The sequence below is a fragment of the Schistocerca serialis genome, chromosome 3 (assembly GCF_023864345.2).
Source record: "Schistocerca serialis cubense isolate TAMUIC-IGC-003099 chromosome 3, iqSchSeri2.2, whole genome shotgun sequence".
Classification (NCBI taxonomy): domain Eukaryota; kingdom Metazoa; phylum Arthropoda; class Insecta; order Orthoptera; family Acrididae; genus Schistocerca; species Schistocerca serialis.
The window spans coordinates 977,509,275-977,534,292 of NC_064640.1; the positions used below are offsets into that span (position 1 = coordinate 977,509,275).

A 25,018-nucleotide genomic window follows, 5' to 3' on the forward strand; every position below is an offset into this window, starting at 1 on the left:
AGCTCAGCAAAAGCAACTGCTGGAACATGTACACTAAGTAATATGCTTGGCTTTGAGCAGGCGACCAGCCTCAGTGGTATTGAAACATGCATATCTGTGTGTGTGGGGGAAGGGGGGGGGGGGGGGGCACGCATGCAGTAAGTGTCTGAGAATGCTACTTTTACCTTTAGCTCTTTGCTGATGGGCTTAGGATTTCGTCTCTGTTCCAGTGCTTGAAGGTTTATTCTTGACATCAGGGAAATTTAGTTGGATTTTACTTGGGAAGCTGTGTGTATTATGGGAGATTTTAACAGAGTGTGTGTCATTGCAGAGAAATGAGAGGTTTTTTGAGAGGTGATGTGACTCTGGCAAAAGTCAGTTAATTCCTAACATTGCAACATTTGTAGGAATTGTGGTTGTATTTCAATTTTCTGAAGGGGAGGTTTAAGGTTTTTTTTTTTTTTTTCCCCCCCAAAGTTATCCTTGTCTAGTGACAAACAATGCAATGCTATTATTATTCCATGGCACTCTTGGATTAGATTGTCAGCCTAATAGATGGGAGGAGGAAGTATTCAACTAATAAGATTTGTTAAAATGAAACTGAAGTGCGTAGTTTTGTGTGTCAGACTCTCATACTTTTGAACTCTTATCCTCAGCCTTTTTTCTGGTGGCCAGAAGACATTTCTAGAGACTAGCTTTTGAGGCTAAGAACAGAGGATGCAGGATCTCCGTGACATGCTGTTGATCCACCAGTGTTCCGTTAATTACTTCCAGCCATGACCTGAGGTCATAACTGATTTCTTTCTGCACCATGATGTCAGGAGTGACACTACTGTGCCCCTCTGAAAAATTGGATGAGTTGAACATCTCTCCAGGTTGCCAACATTCTTGCTAACAAAGACCCTCTGATACAGTGCAGAACCATGAGTGATTGCTGAACAGAATGCAGTACCATGCATCAGGAGTCCATGCTTACCGCTAATGCCCCCACTCCAAACTCAGCCATCTGTGTAGTGATATTAGTGGCAATTCCCTAATCTCACTGCTGCTACTATCTGACCATTGGTGTGAGGTGATACAGAATGTTGCAGAGTGTCCATTACCTGTTCTTGGATAGCAGGTGCTGGTGTGACAGGGTTAGGCTGCACTTGATGTGTATTACTGTGATCCTCCCATGTGGTGTTCAGACATGGTTGGCGGTAATCTTGATGAGTATGCATTTCCTCATGTCCCCATGCAGTTTGGTATCAGGCCTCTGTCACTTCAGCATACCTCATAAATCTGTATATTCCATGATTTGAGATCCATAGTGAGGCTCCTTTCAAACTCAGTCTGGCACTGGTAATGCCGTCTCATATGAGTGTGCAGCATTTCCATGTGTTTCACAGTGATCACTCAGCACATGATGATGTTCATGTATCGTATATATACTACCAGGCCTGGTAACAACACTAAATCTAAATAATACTAATGCTCTCCAGTGAACATTGTATATGTCACATAGAATTGCAGCTCTAATCATTCACATATCTGCCGAGGGCATGTAAGTGTACTATGTTACATTGATATCCAACCATGTCTAGTGGGCACTATATTTTTTTTTATTTCTGTCAGGCAGTCTGTTTAATAGTCAAACTCTTCCACTGGACTCTGCTGCCACAACCCTAGAAACAGCCAATCGAGTACCCCTAAATGGTTTATAACTATTGCCAAGGTTACCCAAATGAAGTGGCTACATGCTATTTACTTTCTGGTACGTCTGTGAAGTGCAAAATGTTGTCACATCAACAAAACAGCACAATAACCTCCAATATAATGGCTGTTCACCACACTTCATGAGTGGGGCAAACAAAAGACTATCTAAGTGTGTTGCAGGTAATTTATGAAATAAGTTATGGAAATGCTGTGTTTGTATCAGGATGTTCATGTTATTTTGTCCAATTCGTATATTTTATCCAGTATGTATAATGCATGTTTATGCTCATGAAGAGAACAATGGTTTTTGTTTTATAAATTAACCTAAGTCTGAGAGAGGCTTTGCTTCAGTTCATTTTCTGAAGTAATGAATTTTTTAAATATTTCATATTCTCCCAATTTTCCAGAGAGAGAGGCAATACCATGATTAAGACAGTAAATTTGTAAAACTTCCTGGCAGATTAATACTATGTGCCAGACCTTGACTCAAACTCGGGACCTTTGCCTTTCGCGGGCAAGTGTTCTACTATCTGAGCTACCTAAGCACAAATTTGTACTTAAAGGACTTGGTTCAATTCCCTGTCTTTCAATACAACTTAAGTTTTCCATGGCCAATACTGGGAATGATCTGTTAATTAGGGTATACTCACTTTTCTCCCCCAGCATTCATCTCTCATGATGCTGATCTTGATGGAGTGCTAAACACTTCCTTGCCAATTTGATAATGTGTAGAATATAGTTTACACAATTTATATATACCTTCACAATAAAAATTTCATGTCACAGAACTGATTCATCTTCTTGATTATTAATTTTACAAATGTTAAATACACTCCTGGAAATGGAAAAAAGAACACATTGACACCGGTGTGTCAGACCCACCATACTTGCTCCGGACACTGCGAGAGGGCTGTACAAGCAATGATCACACGCACGGCACAGCGGACACACCAGGAACCGCGGTGTTGGCCGTCGAATGGCGCTAGCTGCGCAGCATTTGTGCACCGCCGCCGTCAGTGTCAGCCAGTTTGCCGTGGCATACGGAGCTCCATCGCAGTCTTTAACACTGGTAGCATGCCGCGATAGCGTGGACGTGAACCGTATGTGCAGTTGACGGACTTTGAGCGAGGGCGTATAGTGGGCATGCGGGAGGCCGGGTGGACGTACCGCTGAATTGCTCAACACGTGGGGCGTGAGGTCTCCACAGTACATCGATGTTGTCGCCAGTGGTCGGGGGAAGGTGCACGTGCCCGTCGACCTGGGACCGGACCGCAGCGGCGCACGGATGAACGCCAAGACCGTAGGATCCTACGCAGTGCCGTAGGGGACCGCACCGCCACTTCCCAGCAAATTAGGGGCACCGTTGCTCCTGGGGTATCGGCGAGGACCATTCGCAACCGTCTCCATGAAGGTGGGCTATGGTCCCGCACACCGTTAGGCCGTCTTCCGCTCACGCCCCAACATCGCGCAGCCCGCCTCCAGTGGTGTCGCGACAGGCGTGAATGGAGGGACGAATGGAGACGTGTCGTCTTCAGCGATGAGAGTCGCTTCTGCCTTGGTGCCAATGATGGTCGTATGTGTGTTTGGCGCCGTGCAGGTGAGCGCCACAGTCAGGACTGCATACGACCGAGGCACACAGGGCCAACACCCGGCATCATGGTGTGGGGAGCGATCTCCTGCACTGGCCGTACACCACTGGTGATCGTCGAGGGGACACTGAATAGTGCACGGTACATCCAAACCGTCATCGAACCCATCTTTCTACCATTCCTAGACCGGCAAGCGAACTTGCTGTTCCAAGAGGACAATGCACGTCCGCATGTATCCCGTGCCACCCAACGTGCTCTAGAAGGTGTAAGTCAACTACCCTGGCCAGCAAGATCTCCGGATCTGTCCCCCATTGAGCATGTTTGGGACTGGATGAAGCATCGTCTCACGCGGTCTGCACGTCCAACATGAACGCTGGTCCAACTGAGGCGCCAGGTGGAAATGGCATGGCAAGCCGTTCCACAGGACTACATCCAGCATCTCTACGATCGTCTCCATGGGAGAATAGCAGCCTGCATTGCTGCGAAAGGTGGATATACACTGTACTAGTGTCGACATTGTGCATGCTCTGTTGCCTGTGTCTATGTGCCTGTGGTTCTGTCAGTGTGATCATGTGATGTATCTGACCCCAGGAATGTGTCAATAAAGTTTCCCCTTCCTGGGACAATGAATTCACGGTGTTCTTATTTCAATTTCCAGGAGTGTACATCCCAAAGAATGCAATAAGTTTGCTTGTACTTAAGTTGAGTAAAAATTTTCTGTTTCTGACATTTTATGTTAAACTTTTGTATGTATTGATATAAACGTTCTCTTCTCTTCTTCTTTTACAGACCTGTACAGTCAAGTCAGATACGAACAAATTATCGTAATGAATTTTCTCATGCTTTGGAGCCTTGGGTGGGGAAAGGTGCTTCTGGTACACAACAGCAGCAACATTCACAACACCAAGAAACATCAGGAGAAGGTAGTGCAACCATTATGCATATCTACTTATCACACAGTATTATCATGTATACGAAAAGCTCGAATTAATATTTCACAAAAGCTTTGAGTACCATTTGCATCTTCTTGAAATAAGGAATATAATACCCACAGCATTTCCTACATTCTCAGATTGATATTACACTATCCATCTAACCTGTATACAAAAATTGTCCATCCTGACACCATTTCTGGTTTCAGCCTCAGCTAATTATTCATGCCTCACTAACTCCTCCTAATAAATTTATGTGATGGATATTTCTTAAGCTATCTAAGTGAGAGTTACCTGGATTAGTAGTCATGTCATCAGTAAACTCCTTTACAGCTGATTAATTTTTTGGTATTGGTTTCACAGTTTCATTCTTCTTAATGATAACATTTTTTTCCTGGGCCTGTAAATACGTTTATTGTCCACATTTGCAATTTTGACTCTTAAGCCATTTTCAACTGGATGCTGCCATACCACACCCTAATTAAACTTATATCTAAAAGCATACATGCATCAGCACAGCACAGCTTCTGAAATACATTTTTCTGGTGTTTGGAATCAATGAGTGGAATAAATAAAGAAATGCAGTTAGTGTTAAAGAAAATACTAGCTCACTCAAAAAAATTGATGAAGATTCATGCAATAAGGAGGAGGGAGATATAGAAGTGCATTGTAATGATTTCTAATAGATGCTATTCAGATTATTAAGTTTCAGGTAAGATGATACTGTTCTATTTCTTATGACCATCATTGCTAAAAAAATACTGTGTTAAATGAATGATGCAAGACTGTCACCTGTGAAAAATCACATTTCAGGTTGATAGGGATATGCAGGATGTACTGAATGGAGAATATATCCAAATTGAAAACCCAAATCATCATAAGAAAATATAAGTATGATATAAGGGTTTAGTGTTCAAGGCAGAATATTTTGTCTGAGAGCACAAGCTGAATTCTAATGTTGTGATAACTGAATAGCTACACTGAAGAGCCAAAGAAATTGGTACACCTGCCTAATATTGTGTTGGGCCCACAAGAGCACGCAGAAGTGTCACAATGCGATGTAGCATGGACTCAACTAATGTCTGAAGTAGTGCTGGAGAGAATTGACACCATGATTCCTGCCTGGCTGTCCCTAAATACATGAGAGTACGAGCGGGTGGCGATATCTTCTAAACAGCACGTTGCAGGCATCACATATATGCTCAATAATGTTCATATCTGGGGAGTTTGGTAGCCAGTGGAAGTGTTTAAAATCAGAAGAGTGTTCCTGGAGCCATTCTGTAGCAATTCTGGACATGTTGGGTGTCGCATTATCCTGCTGGAATTTCCCAAGTCTGTCGGAATACACAATGGACATGAATGGATGCAGGTGATCAGACAGGATGCTTATGTACATATCACTTCTCAGAGCCATATCTAAACGTATCAGGGGTCCTATATCACTCCAACTGAACATGTCCCACACCATTACAGAGCCTCCACCAAACTGAACAGTCCCCTGTTGACTACAGGGGCCATGGCTTCACGAGGTTGTCTCCACACCCGTGCACATCCTTCCACTTGACAGAATTTTAAACAAGGCTCATCTGACCAGGCAACATGTTTCCAGTCATCAGTAGTCCAATTTTGAAGTTGACAGTCCCAGGCGAGCGTAAAGCTTTGTGTCATGCACTCGTCAAGAGTACACGAGTGGGCCTTTGACTCTGAAAGCCCATATCGATGATGTTTCATTGAATGATTCACACATTGACACTTGTTGATAGCCTAGCATTAAAATCTGCAGCAATTTGCAGAAGAGTTGCACTTCTGTCATGTTGAATGATTCTCTTAAGTCGTTGTTGGTCCTGTTCTTGCAGGATGTCGAATATTTGATGTTTTAGTGGATTCCTGATATTCACAGTACACTCGTGAAATGATCGTACAGCAGAATCCCCACTTCATCACTACCTCAGAGATGGCATGTCCCATCACACATGTGTTGAATATAGTACCACATTCAAACTTGCTTAAATCTTGATAACCTGCCATTGTAGCAGGAGTAACCCATATAACAACTGCGCCAGACAGTTGTTGTCGTATACAGGTGTTGCCGACTGCAGTGCTGTATTCTGCCTGTTTACATATCTCTGTATTTGAATACGCTTGCCTATACCAGTTTCTTTGGCACTTCAGTGTATGAGAGAGATTTGAAAATATTTGACAATTATCTATGAAGTGACAGAAAATTTTGTTTAGTAGGGTGACTCCAAGCATGAGTCTTGTATTGGTTTTCTTTAAACATGGTAATAAAAGTAAGTTGCAGCTATATCTTAAATGAAGAGAGCAATGACGGAAGATTAGGAACATAAGATTTAATGATGGAGAACAAGCTTGGTTTGGGAAAGGATATGAAAGGAAATTGGCCTTGCCTTTTTCAAAGACACCATTCCAGTATTGCCTTAAGTGAGTGAGGTAAACCACAGAAGACCTCTACTGGATGGCCTCATGTAATTTGAACTGCTGTCCTCCCACATGTGAGTCTGATGTCTCATCACTGTGCCATCTCACATGGTATCTTAAGTCACTGGCACTGATAAAAGTGATTATTTCACAATGATAAATATTATTTAATTAAAAAGGGACTATGGCCCAGCTCAGATCCACCCTGACCAGAGGATAATTTATGAGGACTCTATACAAGTTCTCAAGATCATTTATTAATGGATAAGTTCTGTTACATATGGATATATGGCCACAGCATGTTTTACATACCTTTCTTTTAAAATGATGGTTGTTAAACACATAATGTTGTGTTGAAAAACCCTTCCATTGATATTTGTGCAATTTTCTATGTGACTGACACTTTATATGGATAAATGCATAAATCCTGCACAATGTTTTTTGTATCAAGGAGCTGACTGCATGGTAGGTACTGTGTTTGTGAATTTAAGATCAAACTTCATGTGTAAAACATTTAAAAATTATGTTTGCAAAATCTGAAGCATAATGTGAAGTACTTATGTTGCTATTGTGTGATTGAAGAGGAATCATAGACTGACCAGTCTTCAGAAAGAAAATTGGTCTCAAATAATTGGTTGCTGAAAGTAAATGTACACCAAAAACGAAAAGTTAAAAAAAAAAAAAAATTTTTGAGATATCGTTAGAGAAATATTGTGACAACAAGCAGGTCCATTTTTCCACATGCCACCCATCTGCTGTGACAGATGGACTAGCACCGAGCGGATGACATGTCAATCAGTGCACGCAACATCACAGAGCATGCTTAGCATCAAGCTGTAGTATAACTCCCACTCACCCCTTTGCCAAGCATGGGGTTTTCCCCAAAAAGCCACATGGCAGCAGGCATTATTCTCAGCAGCACTTCCTGCAGAGATGCCTAGCAACACGCATGACTGAACACACTTTCCCAATTTTGTTAGTGATTGCAAAAATAAGTTATTTTGTGTGATATCAGACATTTAGTGGCCTGTTGAGTTCTATGTAGGCCCCTGTATGACTGCACTCGACAAGGATGATATTAGAAATTTATGGACCCGGAATAATTAATAACTGAGTGATTTGATGGAACAATTTTTAATAATTTGTGTGTTAAGGCCAATTAACTACATTGATCTTGAAAACAAAGAGATCATTTACTATAGATGTAGTAAGAAACCATTCTCCAACATGTTAGTCCAGAGCATTTTTAATATTTCTCACTTCAGTGAGAGACTTAGCTGTTCCACGCCAGCGTTGATTTCCAAACTAATGAGATTTTCAAGTTACATATTGATTCCTGTACAGTGCCAAAGGTTTGCTTATTCAAAATGAGGCATGAATTATTATTACCAGCATAAAAGTGATCACTGTAATTTGCAATGAGATCCTTTTTTTAAAAATTGATTTTTTTTTCAAATTAAAGGTTCATTCAAATGAAACCTGGTCAGTGCATCTAACTTTGGTTAACACGTAAGGTGGCACCATGTAACTATGGGTATGGTGGCTGGCACCATCTATTCTTAGAGAGAATGACGTGGGTGCACCATTTTATGTTGCGTAGTGTCAGTGTGGTTTCACACTGAAGAGAAGGTGGTCACACAGGTTATCGTCCACTACTGAACATGCAGGAGAGTAAGCAGGAACAACGAGGAGCGATTCGATTTTTGGTGGTGGAGGGAATTGGAGGTCGTGAAATGTACCGATGGATGTAGGCTGTGTATGATGAGTACCAACTGAGTCATTCAAGTGTGTGGAATGGCGCAAATGATTCCTTGAGGGGCTTGAGCCACTGGAAGACGATGCTCGTCCTGGACAGGCTCATCATGTCATCACATCGGAAATGGTTGTGGAAGTGAGTGCTTTAGTCTTGGACAACTGCAAAATCACTGTGGATGAGATTCATTTGTTACTGGGTATTAGCGTGGGCACCACCCACACCATAATGCATCAACCCTTGAACTTACGAAACATCTGTGCACAGTGGGTTCCCCACCATCTGACTGCCGAAAAGTGCCATACTTGAATGGCGCTGTCTTTGAGTCATCTGCAACATTATCATGAGGAGAAATACAACTTTCTGTTGTGTATTGTCACAGGTGAGAAAACATGGTGTCACCATTTTGAACCGGAAAGCAAGCATCAGAGCAAGCAGTGGGAACATGCAACTTCACCACCTCCAAAGAAATCAAAGGCTGTGCACACCAGATCTGGTAAGGTCATGATGTCCTTTTTTGACCACAAGGGCCCACTGCTTGTCGAGTTCCTGGAATGGGGAACCGCCATCAATGCCCAGCGTTATCAAGCCACTTTACTGAACCTTAGACGAGCCATCAAGTCTAACCACCAACACATGTTGTCCAATGGTGTTATCCTCCTGCATGATAATGCCCACCCACATAAGGCCAATGTGGTGAAGACAACATTGCAGCAGTTTCAGTGAGAAATGCTGGACCATCCACCGTACAGTGCCAACCTTTCACTGTGTGACTTTCATGTGTTTGGACCTCTAAAACAAGCCATTTGTGGATATCGATTCGCAACAGATGACAAAGTGTGTGACTGGATCCAGGCCTGGGTTCAACAGTAGCCGACTAGCTTCTTCAAGGATGGAATCAACCGGCTAGTGTTGCTATGGGATAAATGTACCATTTTTGAGGTAATAAAATCATTACCATTACTTTACATTAGTGATCGGGTTTCACTTGAATGCCCCTTATATATTTAGCAAGTGGTTACATGTGAAGTATGTCTTGGGCCATTTCGCTGCATCTAGTCCTATGTAACGTTTATTTGGAACAGATTAGTTGGTGGAATATACAACCATTGCCACACTAGTAATCTTGCCCATTCCCACACTGGTGATCTCGCCCAAGCCACACACCAGACAGCTTACGAACTTAACATCATGGGCCAAATCCAGAATGAATCTGAAACTGGCTAACCCCTCTGTTTGAGCTTGGCCCCAGCCAATGGCCAGACCCCCTGCCCCCCGCGCCCTGCCCCCCACCCCCCTGAGATAATGGAGCCAGTGGCTGCGTTTCACACATTCGTGAACCAACTTGTGCAAAACGGCACCACCACTTTGCACTTCCCCCACCCATCCAGCTCATGGCACAGTCTGCCTGCCGCCTTTCAGTTCTCGGGAACCCTGGCTGTAGTTTGCCTCTGCTGAAAAAATTTTCACAGCCTCTTCAGTGATTAGTTGCACTACCCATATCGCTCTGAGGGTCACTGCAGAAGTGTGTGACATCATAATTGCCCCACCCAGATTGCACAAATTGAATGTGCTCAAAACCAATTGATATCATGGTTGACTTTGTCATCAGAGACGCAGTGCGCACACGCATTATTTTCAACAGAGGTATGCACCAATATGTGACCCTCACAGCTCTTGCAACATCTGTGCTCTCTGGTTGAATCCACAATAATTTCAAATAACCTGCTGCTCATAAATTGGCTCACATGCCTGCCCGCTGTCATCTGTATGGCACTGGCTATGCATGACTACATGAATATTGATGCAACAGCCATCACTGCCAATAGGGTATTTCAATCACTCAACATCCACTCTGTGATCACTGTAACACAGCACCACGACCTCCTCTCCACAAAGCTGTCTCCACCCGCAGTGTCCATTTCGTCATCCGCTACCCCCTCTGGTGCCCCCATGGACAGGACGCAGCTTATGGACCAGATGATTGCGGAGATGAATAAACTCATCTCCTGCCCAGACATGCATGCATCACTCGAACCCCACACTGTGCCTGACACCACACGGTGACATTCGTGACTACACGGTAAATGATAACAGCCAAACAGTTGCAGGATAAAGATTTATTAAAATCCTTGACCACGGTTTCAGTATATCTAAATATACCTTCGTCAGAAGTAAAATACACTAAAATCACATCCTGCAGTGGAGATACATAAAACAATCATGTTTTATGTATCTCCACTGCAGGATGTGATTTTAGTGTATTTTACTTCTGATGAAGGTATATTTAGATATACCAAAACTGTGGTCAAGGATTTTAATAAATCTTTATCCTGCAACTGTTCGGCTGTTATCATTTACCGTGAAGAATTTCAATAGTTGCTGTTTTAGCCATGTTTAAAATCTTGACATTCATGACTGGCAAGCACCCACCTTGTGTGTGACACGCACATCCCCAACCCCTGGCCTGCAGCCGCTAGCAAGTCTGCCTGCCCAGTCACGCCCCCCGCCCTCCAACTAGTAGTGACTGAGATGACCCTGGTTGCAAGTGGCTTGTGCTGGTATCATGAGGTATATAGCAACAATGCTACCAACTGCTGGGCACCCTGTGGACGGCACCCAAACTCCGGCAGCAGCCACCAGCAAGTGTGCCCGGCTGTTCCGAGGTGCTGCAATGCCCCTTCATGTGCGATTGTTGTAGCCTACTCTCCTCAACACCCTACCTCATTGACACTGGCTCAGACCTATCCATCTACACCCACCAGTTCCTGCCTGTTGCTTGATGCCGTCCACCCTCACCCCTCACTCCTCACGCCCGCAAATGGCTCACCAATCACCACTTACTGTTCGTACAGCTGTTCCATTGACCACCGTCTCAGCAGAGATTTTGCATTGACCTTTAGTGTGGCCAACATTACACACCCCATACTTGGTGAACATTTGATTGCCTACTACAGTCTTCTCCTCAACCTGGGAAACTGCTGTATCATCAGCAACACTTTCCATTGCTCCCTACCCTATGACTGCTGCACCACCACCCATTTTGCCACTAGACACTTATCCTATTCAGGCCCCTTTTGCCAACTACCTCTCTGGATTCCTACTCCTCACCCACCATTCCTGCTTCCTCCCCCTCCCCCTCTTGACGTATGTCACAATATGGTGCACTACATTCCAGTGTCTCCAGGCACCTCAGACTTCTACCATCCTGGCACCTCCCACTTGTCAAACAATGGGCTGCGCAAGCTGAAATCAAGGCAGCCATAACTGCAGGGGTGTTACACATCTCAAAAAGCCCCTGGGCTTCTGCCTCCACCTTATCCCCAGGAAGGACAGGACTTGGCATCCACGCGGTGACTTCTGCACCCTCAACATAAGAATGGGTCCCAACCATTATCCATTTCCACTATTGTGCAGGTACAGTGACAACCTGTTGAGTGCTACTATGATCAGAAAACTAGACTGTGCAAAAGCTTTTATGAAAATTTCACTCATCCTGAAAGATGTGGGATAGACAGTGATAATCTTGCCTTTCAGTCCATTTGAAAGAGGCTTTATGCCCCTTGGGCTTTGTAATGCTACCCAGACCTGGCAGCATTTCCTTGATAACCTCGGTTTGCTTTGCATACTTGGATGATATCCTCATTAACTCGCATAACTCAGTGGAACACCGTCTCCATCTCCAGGAGCTTTCTCCCACCTCCAAACAACAAGCATGAGGTTTCCACTAAAAAGCCACTCAACAGCAGGCATTCTACTCAGTGTCCATTCCTGCAGACATGCCTAGCAATGCACACAATGGGACATGCTCTTCTGATTTTTCTTAGTGATTATAAAAATAAGTTTATTCTTGTGATATCAGACATCTAACAGCTTGCTGAGTGATCAATTTAGGTTCAGTCCAGAAGAGAATGAGTGAGTAAGTCAGCTTGGTAACATATAGCAACATAGTTGAACACAGCATTTGCCTATGGAAAGCTGGCAGTAGATAAAGTGCTCTAAGTGATTTCATGTATTCAGAAAAACATTTGCCAGGAGCCATAGATTACATGCACAAAGCATCTGATTATCAGAGTTCACTGAAGTGAACTGATGGCGCAAATTGCATTCTAAACCTTGTATCAGTTGGCAAAAAGTTGACACGGTAACATACGTGTGCACTCACTGTATGAAGTAGGCCACTCTGTGAATGCACTGGACATTGATGATATTAGAAATTTATACACTAGAAACAATTAATAACCAAGTGAATGGATGGACCCTACCTGCTGAACGATATTATTCTCTAAACAATTTTTAGCAATTTTCACACACACCACCTGTCTGCTGTGACAGACAGGCTAGCACACAAAATCGCAAATTGTGTGTAGCATCAACCTGTAGTACATCTCACACTCTCCTCTTTGCCAAGCATGAGGTTCCCGCCAAAAAGCGACTCAACAGCAGGCATTCTGCTCAGTGGCCTTTCCTGCTGAGTTTCCTAGGAATGCACACGATGGGACATACTCACCAGATTTTTCTTAGTGATTATAAAAATAAGTTTATTCTTGTGATATCAGACATTTAATGGCTTGATCCTGAAAACAAAGAAATCAGTTATTATAGACATTGCAAGAAACCATTGCCCGACAAATGTATCCAGGAGCATTAGTAATATTTTCGTTTTACCGTGAGACTTAGCTGTTCCACACCAGTTTTGAGTCAGAACTAATGGGATTTTTGGATTACATATCATTCCGTATACAGTGACAAACATTTGATTATTCCAAATTAGGTAGAGATTATTACTATCAGTGTCAAAGCGACCATTTTTTTTTTATACGTAGTAAGTTGTTAAATGTGACATATGTCCTGGGCTGCTCTGTCTCATCCATTCCTACCTAACATTTATTTGGAGCAGATTAGTTGGCGCAATGTTCAACTGTTCCCACAAGATAATAACGTGGATCTTACACACACACACACACACACACACACACACACACACATACAAACAAACAATCATTCTTACAACAAAATGCATGAGCCAGCTTGTCAAATAGTTTCCTATCCATCATATTCTAGATTTTTGCTATTCCTGACCAAAAAAATGGCTTGTAGAGAAAGAATTTTTAATGAATAATGAGGTCACTGTGCTGTAAATGAATATTATTTTGAGCTTTAAATAAATTTATTTTTTGGTGGAATAAACAAATTGAGTATCTCTGGAATAAATGAACTGAGATCAGTGGAGATTATATTGCGACATCTCCAATTTGCATTTTAGGAACAAAATATTATTTATTATACTTTTTGCCAAATGTATGGTATCAGTATGCCACTATAATTAGCCTGCAACTTCTTTCATTAGTGTGAAACATCTGTAGCTGCATCTAGAATTAAGAGTTCAGTCTAATTCATTTCTTTCCATTTTCTATGGCTAATATTTGTAACAAATTGCTATGAAGTAAAACATGTTGGTAGGGTACAAATGTTACATATTTTCTCGCTGAAAACATGGCCACATGTTAGTCACTTATATAATTGTATTTTTACTTTAATATTACACTACTGGCCATTGAAACTGCTACACCAAGAAGAAATGCAGACGATAAACCGGTATTCATTGGACAAATATATTATACTATAACTGACATGTGATTACATTTTCATGCAATTTGGGTGCATAGATCCTGAGAAATCAGTACCCAGAACAACCACCTCTGGCCGTAATAACGTCCTCGATATGCCTGGGCTTTGAGCTTGGATGGCATGTACAGGTACAGCTGCCCATGCAGCTTCAACACGATACCACAGTTCATCAAGAGTAGTGACTGGCGTGTTGTGACGAGCCACTTGCTCAGCCACCATTGACCAGATGTTTTCAATTGGTGAGAGATCTGGAGAATGTGCTGGCCAGGGCACCAGTAGAACATTTTCTGTATCCAGAAAGGCCCTTACAGGACCTGCAACATGTGGTCGTGCATTATCCTGCTGAAATGTAGGGTTTCGCAGGGATCAAATGAAGGGTAGAGCCACGTGTCGTAACACATCTGAAATGTAACGTCCACTGTTCAAAGTGCCGTCAATGCGAACACGAGGTGACCAAGACGTGTAACCAATGGCACCCCATACCATCACGCTGGGTGATACGCCAGTATGGCGATGACGAATACACACTTCCAATGTGCGTTCACTGCGATGATGCCAAACACAGATGCGACCATCGTGATGCTGTAAACAGAACCTGGATTCATCCGAAAAATTGACGTTTTGCCATTCGTGCGCCCAGGTTCATCGTTGAGTACACCATCGCAGGCGCTCCTGTCTGTGATGCAGCATCAAGGGTAACTGCAACCATGGTCTAAGAGCTGATAGTCCATGCTGCTGTAAACGTCGTCGAACTGTTTGTGCAGATGGTTGTTGTCTTGCAAACATCCCCATGTGTTGACTCAGGGATCGAGACATGGCTGCACGATCCATTACAGCCATGCAGATAAGGTGACTGTCATCTTGACTACTAGTGATACAAGGCCATTGGGATTCAGCACAGTGTTCCGTATTACCCTCCTGAACCCACCGATTCCATATTCTGCTAACAGTCATTGGATCTTGACCAACGTGAGCATCAATGTCGCGATACGATAAACCACAATCGCAATAGGCTACAATCCGACCTTTATCAAAGTCAGAAACGTGATGATACACATTTCTCCTCCTTCGTCATCAGAACAATGTTTCACCAGGCAACACTGGTCAACTGCTGTTTGTGTATGAGCAATCAGTTGGAAACTTCCCTCATGTCAGCACGTTGTAGGTGTTGCCACAGGCGCCAACCTTGTGCGAATGCTCTGAAAAGCTAATCATTTGCTTATCACAGCATCTTCATCATGTTGTTTAAATTTCACATCTGTAGCACGTCATCTTCATGGTGTAGCAATTTTAATGGTCAGTAGTGTATTTTGCAATAACATTCAATAAACATTGTCCAACCACACAGATATTGTCCATTTCCAATTCATATATTGAGCTGTCAAGCTGAGTGTATTTCATTTTCTTGTTAAAACTATTTTCGTTATCTGTCAGTATTTTTAATTCACAAAAGAGGAGGCCAATTATTTTTATAGCTGCATACTTATGTGTTCTTGCCAATCCTTGTTGCAATGCTCTGATCTCTTTGCACCAGACTTTCTTCAAAGGAGGTTGTTCTTATACTGTATTCTACATCTACATCTACATACATACTCCGCTAGCCGCCAAGCGGTGTGTGGCGGAGGGCACAATTCACGCCAAAGTGAGATTTGTAATGCTCTCGTGATGGCTAAATGTACCATTCACAAATCTTGCTGCTCTTCTGTGGACCTTTTCAATCTCTTGAATGAGACCCAACTGGTAAGGGTCCCATACAGACAAACAATACTCTAAGACTAGACGAACTAATGTATTGTAAGCAATTTCCTTTGTTGAAGGACTGCATCGCTTCAGGATTCTACCAATAAACCACAATCTAGAGTTTGCCTCCTGTTACTTGTGTAATCTGATCATTCCAATTGAGATCATTTCAAAGAGTCACACCCAGATACTTGACAGATGTTACCACTTCCAGAGACTGGGCATTTATTTTGTACTTGTACATTAATGGAGATTTTTGCCTTGTTATATACAGTACGTTACACTTACTAATATTGAGAGATAACTGCCAGTCATTACAACACGTATTTATTTGCTGCAAATTTTCATTGATTTGTTCATAACTTTTGTGTGGTAGTACTTTCCTGTAGACTACAGCATCATCGGCAAACAGTCTAATGCTGCTGTCAGTACTATCAACCAAATCATTTATGTAAATTGTAAAAAGCAGTGGACCTATTATGCTGCTCTGGGGCACACCTGAAGTTATGCTTGATTCTGTTGAAGTCACCCCATTCAGAACAACATACTGCTCTCTGCCTGCTAGTAAATTTTCTATCGAGCCACGTATGTCATCGTATAGACTGTAAGTGTGCACTTTTTGGAGCAAGCGACAGTGCATAACCGAGTCGAATGCCTTTTGAAAGTCGAGAAATATGGTATCATCCTGGTAGCTGGTATCTAGAGCCTGTTGTATATCATGCACAAAGAGGGCCAGCTGTGTCTCGCATGACTGCTGTTTCCTAAAACCATGCTGGTGTCTACAGATGAGCTTCTCAGAGTCTAGAAAGGTCATTGTGTCTGAACACAATATATGTTTCCATGATTCTACAACAAATTGGTGTCAGTGAAATTGGCCTGTAATTATGTGCCTCCGATTTTCTACCTTTATTATACACACCCCACTCACCCTCTCTTCTCTCCATCTAGATAATTTTCTTCTCCTCATTCACTTTTCTTTCTTACTGTTCCCTTTTACATTAATTTCATTTACATTTTAGTTTAACTACAATAGATTTCCACAGTTCTCTGATATGACAGCTCCCTTCTTTTCAAAAAAATTATTAACTTCTTTGATATGATAAAGTCTCATTCTCATTCAGAAGTAATAACTGAGTACATTATATTCTGATGTTTGAGCTAGTGTTCCTTTGCCTTGCAGTCTTTCGCACAATCACTTACAAGCTATTGGAACTCCTAATAAATGTATTTTTACAGAACATAACATGTAAAACCCTCTATATAGTTTTAGTCAGTTTTCACTGTACACTACCTTCAAATAATGTGCACCATAAATGTTTGTAAATAAATCATAAGTAACAGCTACTCTAATGAATTTCTTAAAAGGAGTTAAAATATGTTGTGATAGCTTTTTACAAAATTGAGTATTTACAGGAAGTTCCTGTATTCCCATTCATACTTTTTACTTTAAACCAATAATTCTTTTATAAGATGCACTCACAAATTGCAAATACGATATTAGACCAGCTGTCTGGCTTACTACACACACATGAAAATTTGTGCTGGCTAGGAACTTGAACCTGGATTTCCTGCTTATTGTGAGCAGTCACCTTAACCACTGCAGCTAGCTGTACGTGCCTCATGGACTGCTCCAAACTTACTCGTCATGGTATCTACATCCCATAGCACTCACACTCCATCTGTGTGATTCCCCGCATAGGGAGAGAAATTGTTTTTCTCATCCATTTGCCTTGCTTTGGCATGAAATACAGATAGAGGAGCATCTTTATTTCATGGTGGCTGTATAGGTCGATGGAAATGTTCTTCAGACAGGCATCTGTTAGACTCACAAGAATGGTGTCCAAGCACTATGGGATGTAGACACAATGACATACGGAGATTTGGATTGTCCAGGAGGCATGCACAGATAGCTGAAGTGGTTAAGGCAGCTGCTCATGATAAGTAGATAAATCTGGGCTTGAGTCCACAGTACAAATTCTGATGTATCTATAGTAAACCAAACAGCTGATATAATATCATATTCATAATGCATGTCTGAAGGACATTTAAATTCAACTATATAAACACTGCACTAATTATATTTAATACCAATAATTATTCTTTAAAACTTAATAATTTTAAATGATATTGAGTTGAAACACTTTATTTGTTTAATCACATTCACTCATTTTTGTAACAGTCTGATTATATTAATCTTATGAACATATCTTTAATTCTTTTTTAATTTCATTTGTTGCATTTCAGAAAGAGTGAATGAAGAATCATTGTTGCTTCTTGGGCATTAATATGCATGAATTTCTGTGCAGGAGGTGGAGCTTTGTACGAATCATCACAACAGCAAGTGCAACAAGGCCAACCCTGTGCTGCAGTGCATGGCCAAGTACAGGGACATGCCCACCCTGTCATGCTTCATCCTCCTCCTTCTCGAAGGCAGCATTCAGCATTGAGGGCTAAGGCACTTGAAGGGGAAGGTCCTTTCTCCAACCACTGTAGGAGTTTTGATACTCAGATAAAAGTAAGCCACATACATATTTTTCTGGTGGTTCTGATATTCAAATATTTTTTTTTCCTGGTTTGCCAAAGAGAATTCCTTGCCTGTTACTGTGAATAAGCAGTTAACAGATAATGACATTTAGTGGTGTGTATCTAGTTAAAAGTATTATATTATAATATAAATAACCATACAGGATGTTGGATGAATCAGTACCAAATTATTGTGTATACAGTTTTATGTCTTATACTATAGAAACACACACACACACACACACACACACACACACACACACACACACACACACACACACACACACAAGCACATGTGTGCGCATGCGCGCGAGCAACATGATACAGTGGTTAAGCAACTGGTGAAACATGTTTCAGATCCCTGTCTGATTAGATGTCCAAACAGAAATTTTCTGTGGTTTTCCTACATGAAGACATTTATATTCATGCTCATTAGCGTTTCACATTTAATTTTTATCCATCTGATATGAATAAAATTGTCATCAACTCAGAGACTGATTTGAAAATATATAATATAATAGACTAGGGAAAATATCTACTCATAAAGCAGCAGCATGAAATAACACTTAAGAAAGATATGAAAACATACCAGCTTCCAAAGAAGATGTCCCCACCATCTGGCAGAAGTATTGAAGGGAAAGGAAGAGGGATGAAGAAAAAGGACTGATGAGATTTAGGAATTGGCAAGAGTTATGAGAAGTCCCCCAGAACAAAATTGATTCCTCCCATACCTTAAGAACAAGTAGCATGAAGTCATTCTCCACAGCAGTGACAACTGCTGTGATGTGGAATCTGACTGGGTCAGGGTTAATTGGTGGTTGACTCAGGGGTCAATGCTGGGGCCACTTCTGTTTCTTATGAATATGATAGTCTTCTAATATGACAGCTGATTCTAAAATATTTCTGCTAACTGATGACACTAGATCAGTAATGAAAGATATTGAATGCAGTATAGGCAATGTATCAAATAATGCAGTTCAAGATGCAAGTTCATGGCTTGTAGAAAATAAATTGATGCTGAATCACAATAAGACTCAGTTTTAACTATTTTTATTTTTTTAATTTTTTTTCCATGTGTCACAAACAGGTGGTACATCTGTACTTAATACAGCTGTCACCAAGTTATTCGCATTCAGTAAATTTAGTTTGATCAGTTTTCTCTAATTCTAACACATTATTCAACTAAAACTGACATTTTGATTATGCAGACTGGACATATGGTTAGTAAGTCTGAAGAATCTAAATTTTTACATGTACAGACAGATGATGAACTATCATGGAAAACCCATGTTCAGGATCTTTCTCAAAAACTGAATACTGCTATGTTAAGCAATAAGACAGTATCTGCAGTAAGTGATAGTTCAACACAAAAATTAGTCTACTTTGCTTGTTTTCATTCACTTATGGCATATGGCATTATATTCTGGGATAACTCTTCTCATTCACAAAGGGTATTTTTCATTCTGAAATTGGAAGTTCAAGCATTATGTGGTGTAAACCTCTTGTCACTGTCTTTTTGGAAGTCTGGAAATTCTGACATTGGCCTCTCAATAAATATTTTTTTTAATGTCATTTGTTGTTATGAGCTTATTCCCAAGAATTAGCAGCTTTCACTTAGTTAATACAAGGCAGAAATCCTAACCGCATTTGGATTTCATCTCCTTTATTCTGGTGCAGGAAGGCATGCAGTATTCAGCTGCTTCCATTTTCAATAAGCTACCTCAAGAATTAAAATATCGTAGCAATATCCTGCAATATCAAGTCTGAGCTAAAGAATTTCCCCTTGGCTGCATCCTTTTTTCTGTTGAGGAGTGCCTGAAAAAATTAAGCAACTTCCTGTGTTATGTTGTTGAATATGCCAGTATATACTCAGCAGCTTGTTGTGTGCATGGTATTAATGTAAACTTTATTTTATGTATTATTAACTTTTCTGGTGTTAATTTCATGTATTGACCCATTCCATGACCATAGAGATTTGCTTCTTAGTTTGATACTATGGAACTAGACATGTAAAACAAAATAAAAATAAAACCAAAGGATTTAAATAAATGACTATACCACAGGTATCAGCCCTACCATGCCTGTATGGACTTCCCGTGGCAGGGGGGGGGGGGGGGGGGTTACTTGCTGTTGAGATTCAATGTTACAGAATTCTTCATGAAAATACCTCTTTAAGCTTCTTTGGCACTCCTTGTTTAACACTCTGAGCTGAAAATAGTTAAACTTGTTGAGCATGCCTTGACTGCCACCTACATCAAGTGCATTTGGAAGGGCCATGGGATCCCGTTAGTTTCTGGGATTACAAATTTTTACATAGAGCTCTTTGAAAAGGTGGAACATCAAACCACCTGTCAAAAACTACACTTCTTCTGTGTCAATGATATATTTCCAGCATGCAGATGTGGGAGACTGGGGCTGGATGTGTTTCTGGGCCATCTAAACAGCACCAATTCTAAACAATGCATTCACTATAGAAGAAGAGGAGAGTGGATTTGTGTGTTTCTTTGATATAGGTCCTACTAATAAAGAAGAAGGCAAATGGTACACTAGGCCATGCAGCGTCTAGGGAGAAAACCCATACAACCTATACCAACATGCAGTGAGTCCCCATCGTCCAGAGCAGAGGCAGACTGTGCTAACCACTTTCATACATACGCTGCACAACATCTGTGACAAAGAAAGCTTCACAGCTGAGCTACTACACCTCCAGGAAGCATTCCATAACAATTAGTCCAGTAAACCACAGAGTAGAAGGGCAGTCAAGAAAAGGAAAGCTGCAGCAACCCAGGTAGAGGAGGAAGGAGGCAAGATATTTTCTTTCTTTCCTTACATAGGGGCTGCCATCAGCCAAAATCCTGAAGCTGCTTGGAAAATACATCAGGAAACTCTTTTGGCCACCGCCTAAGACAAAACAATTCCTTTGCTCTGTAATAGACCCTCCATAACATAATATATATCTACATCTACACTCTGCAAACCACCATGAGGTGCATGGCAAAGGGTACGTCCCATTGTACCAGTTATTAATGTTTCTTCCCTATCCTTTCACATATGGTGCATGGGAAGAATGATTGTTTGAATGCCCCTGTGCATGCAGTAAGTATTCTAATCATATCTTCATGATCACTATGTCACTGATATGTAGGGAAATGTAGTATATTTCTAGAATCACCATTTAAAGCTGGTTCTTGAAACTTTGTTAATAGACTTTCTCGGGATAGTTTACATCTATCTTCAAGAGTATTGCAGTTCAATTCTTTGAGTATTTCTGTGACATTCTCCCACAGATCAACCAATCCTGTGACCATTCATGCTGCCCTTCTCTGTATACTTTCAGTGTCCGCTGTAAGTCCTATTTGGTACATGTCCCACAAACTTGAGCAGTATTCCAGAACCAGTTGTACGAATGATTTGTAAGCAATCTCCTTTGTAGACTGATTGCTTTTTCCCATGATTGTACCAATAAACCAAAGTCTACCACCTGTTTTACTCATGACTGAGCCTGTGTGATCATTCCATATCATATCACTACAAAGTGTTACACCCTGACTCATTGATATTATAGTCACAGGTGACATCATTTTTTTGTTTTGTGAAGGGCACAATTTTACATTTCTGAACATATAAAGCAAGTTGCTGATCTTCACGCCACTTTGAAGTCGTATCAAGATCTGACTTACTGTTTATGGAGCTTCTTTCAGGTAGTACTTCATTATAGATAACACACCATCTGCAAAAAGTCTGGGGTTCCCATTAATATTGTCTGCAAGATCATTAATACACAACATGATCAGCAAGGAACCTAACATACTTCCCTGCAGCACACTTGAAGTTACTTCTACATCTGACGATGACTCTATAACATGCTGCACGCTCCCTACCAAAAAATACTCAATCCAGTCACAAATTTCACTTGATACCCCATATGATCATACTTTTGACAGTAAGCATTGGTGTGGCACTGACTCAAATTCTTTTTGAAAATTAAGAAATACTGCATCTAACTGACTGCCTTGACCTAAAGCTTTCAGTACATCTTATGAGAAAAGTCCAAGTATGGGTTTCACATGATCGATTGATCAATGGTTTTGGAATCCACACTGGTTGGCATTGAGGAGGTCATTCTGTTCAAGATACCTCATTATGCTTGAGCTCAGAATATGTTCTAAGATTCTATATCAAATCTATGTATATGATATTGGAAGGTAGTTTTGTGGATGACTTCTACTACCCTTCTTGTAGATGAGTGTGACCTGTGCTTTTTTCCAAGAACTGGACATGAATTTTTGTTCAAGGCATCTATGATGGATTATAGTTTGAAGAGGGGTAACTCGGCCACAAATTCAGTGTAGAATATGACAGGGATTCCATTGAGCCCTGGAACGTTGTTCAGTTTTAATAATTTCAGCTGTTTCCTAACACCACTGATACTAATACTTATTTCATTCATCTTTAAATTGGGGCAGTTCTCCTGTGTTTTCCTTTATAAATGAACATTTGAAAATGGAGTTAAGCATTTTAGCTTTTGCTTTACTCCCCTCAGTTTCAGTTCCTAGGGCTGGACACTATCTTTGGTGCCACTAACAGTCTTTACATACGATCAGAATATTTTTGAGTTTTGTGAAATATCATTTGACAGTATTCTGCAACTGTAGTCATTGAAGGCATCATGCATTGCTCTCTTGGCAAACAAATGTGTTTCATTCAGCATCTCACTATCTATAGCCCTACACTTCATTTATACATATTTATCTAGTGCATGATCAACTATTCTTTTAAACTTGAGTCATAGTTCCTCTACATGCTCCTGCCCTGTGCTGATAGTTTCCAGTTCCTCATTTAGATATGACACTACTGATCTTTAATCTAGTTTACTGAACATATACTGTATATCTTTTTGCTTGTTTTAGTTGTCCTTTGTACTTTTGCATTTGCCACAACCCCTTTATGGTCACTGATACCAGTTTTGGTGTGGATGTTCTCAAAGAGGTCAGGTCTATTTGTTGCCATTAGATCCACTGTATTTCTGTCATGGGTGGGGTTCCTAACTACCTGTCCTAGGTTCTTTTCAGAGAAGGCATTTAATAGTGTTTCACAGAATGTCTTATCATGCCCACCACTAACAAAACTGTACTTCTCCAAATTAATTTCTGGAGGATTCAAGTTTCCTCCAATGATTTCAGTATAATTGGGGAACTTACACACAAGTGGACTGAGATTTCCTCTAAAGATTTTGGTTACATCAGGAGATAAATCTGGTGGACAATACAAGGATACAATTATCATTTTATGCTCATCCCTCTACTGAGTCTTGTCCAAATGAACTCACGTGCAGCTTCAATTTTTATCTCAATGGATCTGAGTTTATTGTCTATTGTGAAAAATACACCACCTTAATTTCCCATTTGCCTCTCCTTTTAATATACGCTTAAATCTTTCCAAAAAATCTCACTGCTATCAATTACAGGTTTCAACCAGCTCTCTATAACTAGTATTATGTGAGAGCTTCACTGCTTTTCATGATCGCTTTAAACTCTGGCACTTTGTTGCAAATGCTTCAGCACTTTACCATTAGGATTTTAATACTCTCACCTGTGGGAGGCATTTGTTTTGATGCTTTCCTACAGCTATTGTTATCTGGATTGGATGGAGAGTCACCTAATCTGAAAACCTTGTTAGCAGTCTCTGATGTGCAATGCATGCTTGACCCATTTAGGAAGACCCTACAGTTCTCAACCCTAAGATGACAGTCCAGATAGTTGCAGCCTACAGAGTCACAGAACCTCTGAAGTCTCTGGTTGAGTCCTTCCACTTGACTCAGAACCAAAGGGCCACAATCAGTTTTGGGGACAATGCTGCAAATTGTGAACTTCATTGAAACTCCAGGCACAAGGCTGGCCTTCTCAATCTTCTCTGCCAGTCGCTGGAATGACCCAAGTATGATCTCAAATCCCAAATGATGGGCATCATTTGTTCCAATGTGCACCACAATCTGCAGCTGATTCACCCTGTTCCCTCAGTGTCTGCTGGAATAGCCTCTTCAACATGTTGATTATTCACCATACATTTGAACTGCCTACAATTAATAAACCCCTACCCTTTCGCATTTGCATCCTCTTGACACTGAGCATAACAGGTTTCCCAAAAGTCGGTGAAGTGATTCCCACTGGCTCAGTTTCAGTATCGGTGAAAGACAGCACCTCAGACTTGTTGGTTAGGGGGTCAGTACAACACCCTGAGTCCTCCCTGGTTCCCCATCTGCCCTGTACAGGATGCCTAGATCTACCATTGACATGCCACTTGCAGTCTGGTGGATGAGTAATGACAGATCCTCTACCTTCTTCAGAGGAGATGAGAACCACAGGAGAGGACAGTACTTGAGGTACCTCTGGTACTGGCATCACAGGTACATCACTCTTGGGAGCTCTTCCAGCACACTGATTTGCAGCAGCTGCCAATTGTTTGACAGTAGTTATGGTGATTTCAAGCTGCTTATGAATGTTAACCAACTCATCCCATGTTTGAGAACAGCATTCACAGTAGGGCTGCATTTTGGCTGATGTAATGTATTACAGGCAGTCAACAAATAACTTTAAATTAAGCCTACTGATTATCTTTTAATCTGTTGAGCTGAAAAGTTGCTAATTCCTGTTAAGAACTGAAGCAAATACACAAAACAAGATTTCTATTAAAGCAACACAATAACCTGTGGTAAAAATTGCTAGTTTCCTAAAATG

The 25,018-nt window shown here is 41.2% G+C and overlaps 1 protein-coding gene across 1 annotated transcript in view; it reads left to right on the top strand.

Moving 5' to 3' along the window:
- Positions 1-25,018, top strand: part of LOC126471415 (uncharacterized) — a 491,821-nt gene that overhangs the window by 287,831 nt on the left and 178,972 nt on the right. The window contains exons 8-9 of the mRNA XM_050099550.1: positions 4,053-4,186; positions 18,065-18,273. Of these exons, the coding sequence (XP_049955507.1) occupies positions 4,053-4,186; positions 18,065-18,273 (343 nt within the window). The remainder of the gene's footprint in view (positions 1-4,052; positions 4,187-18,064; positions 18,274-25,018) is intronic.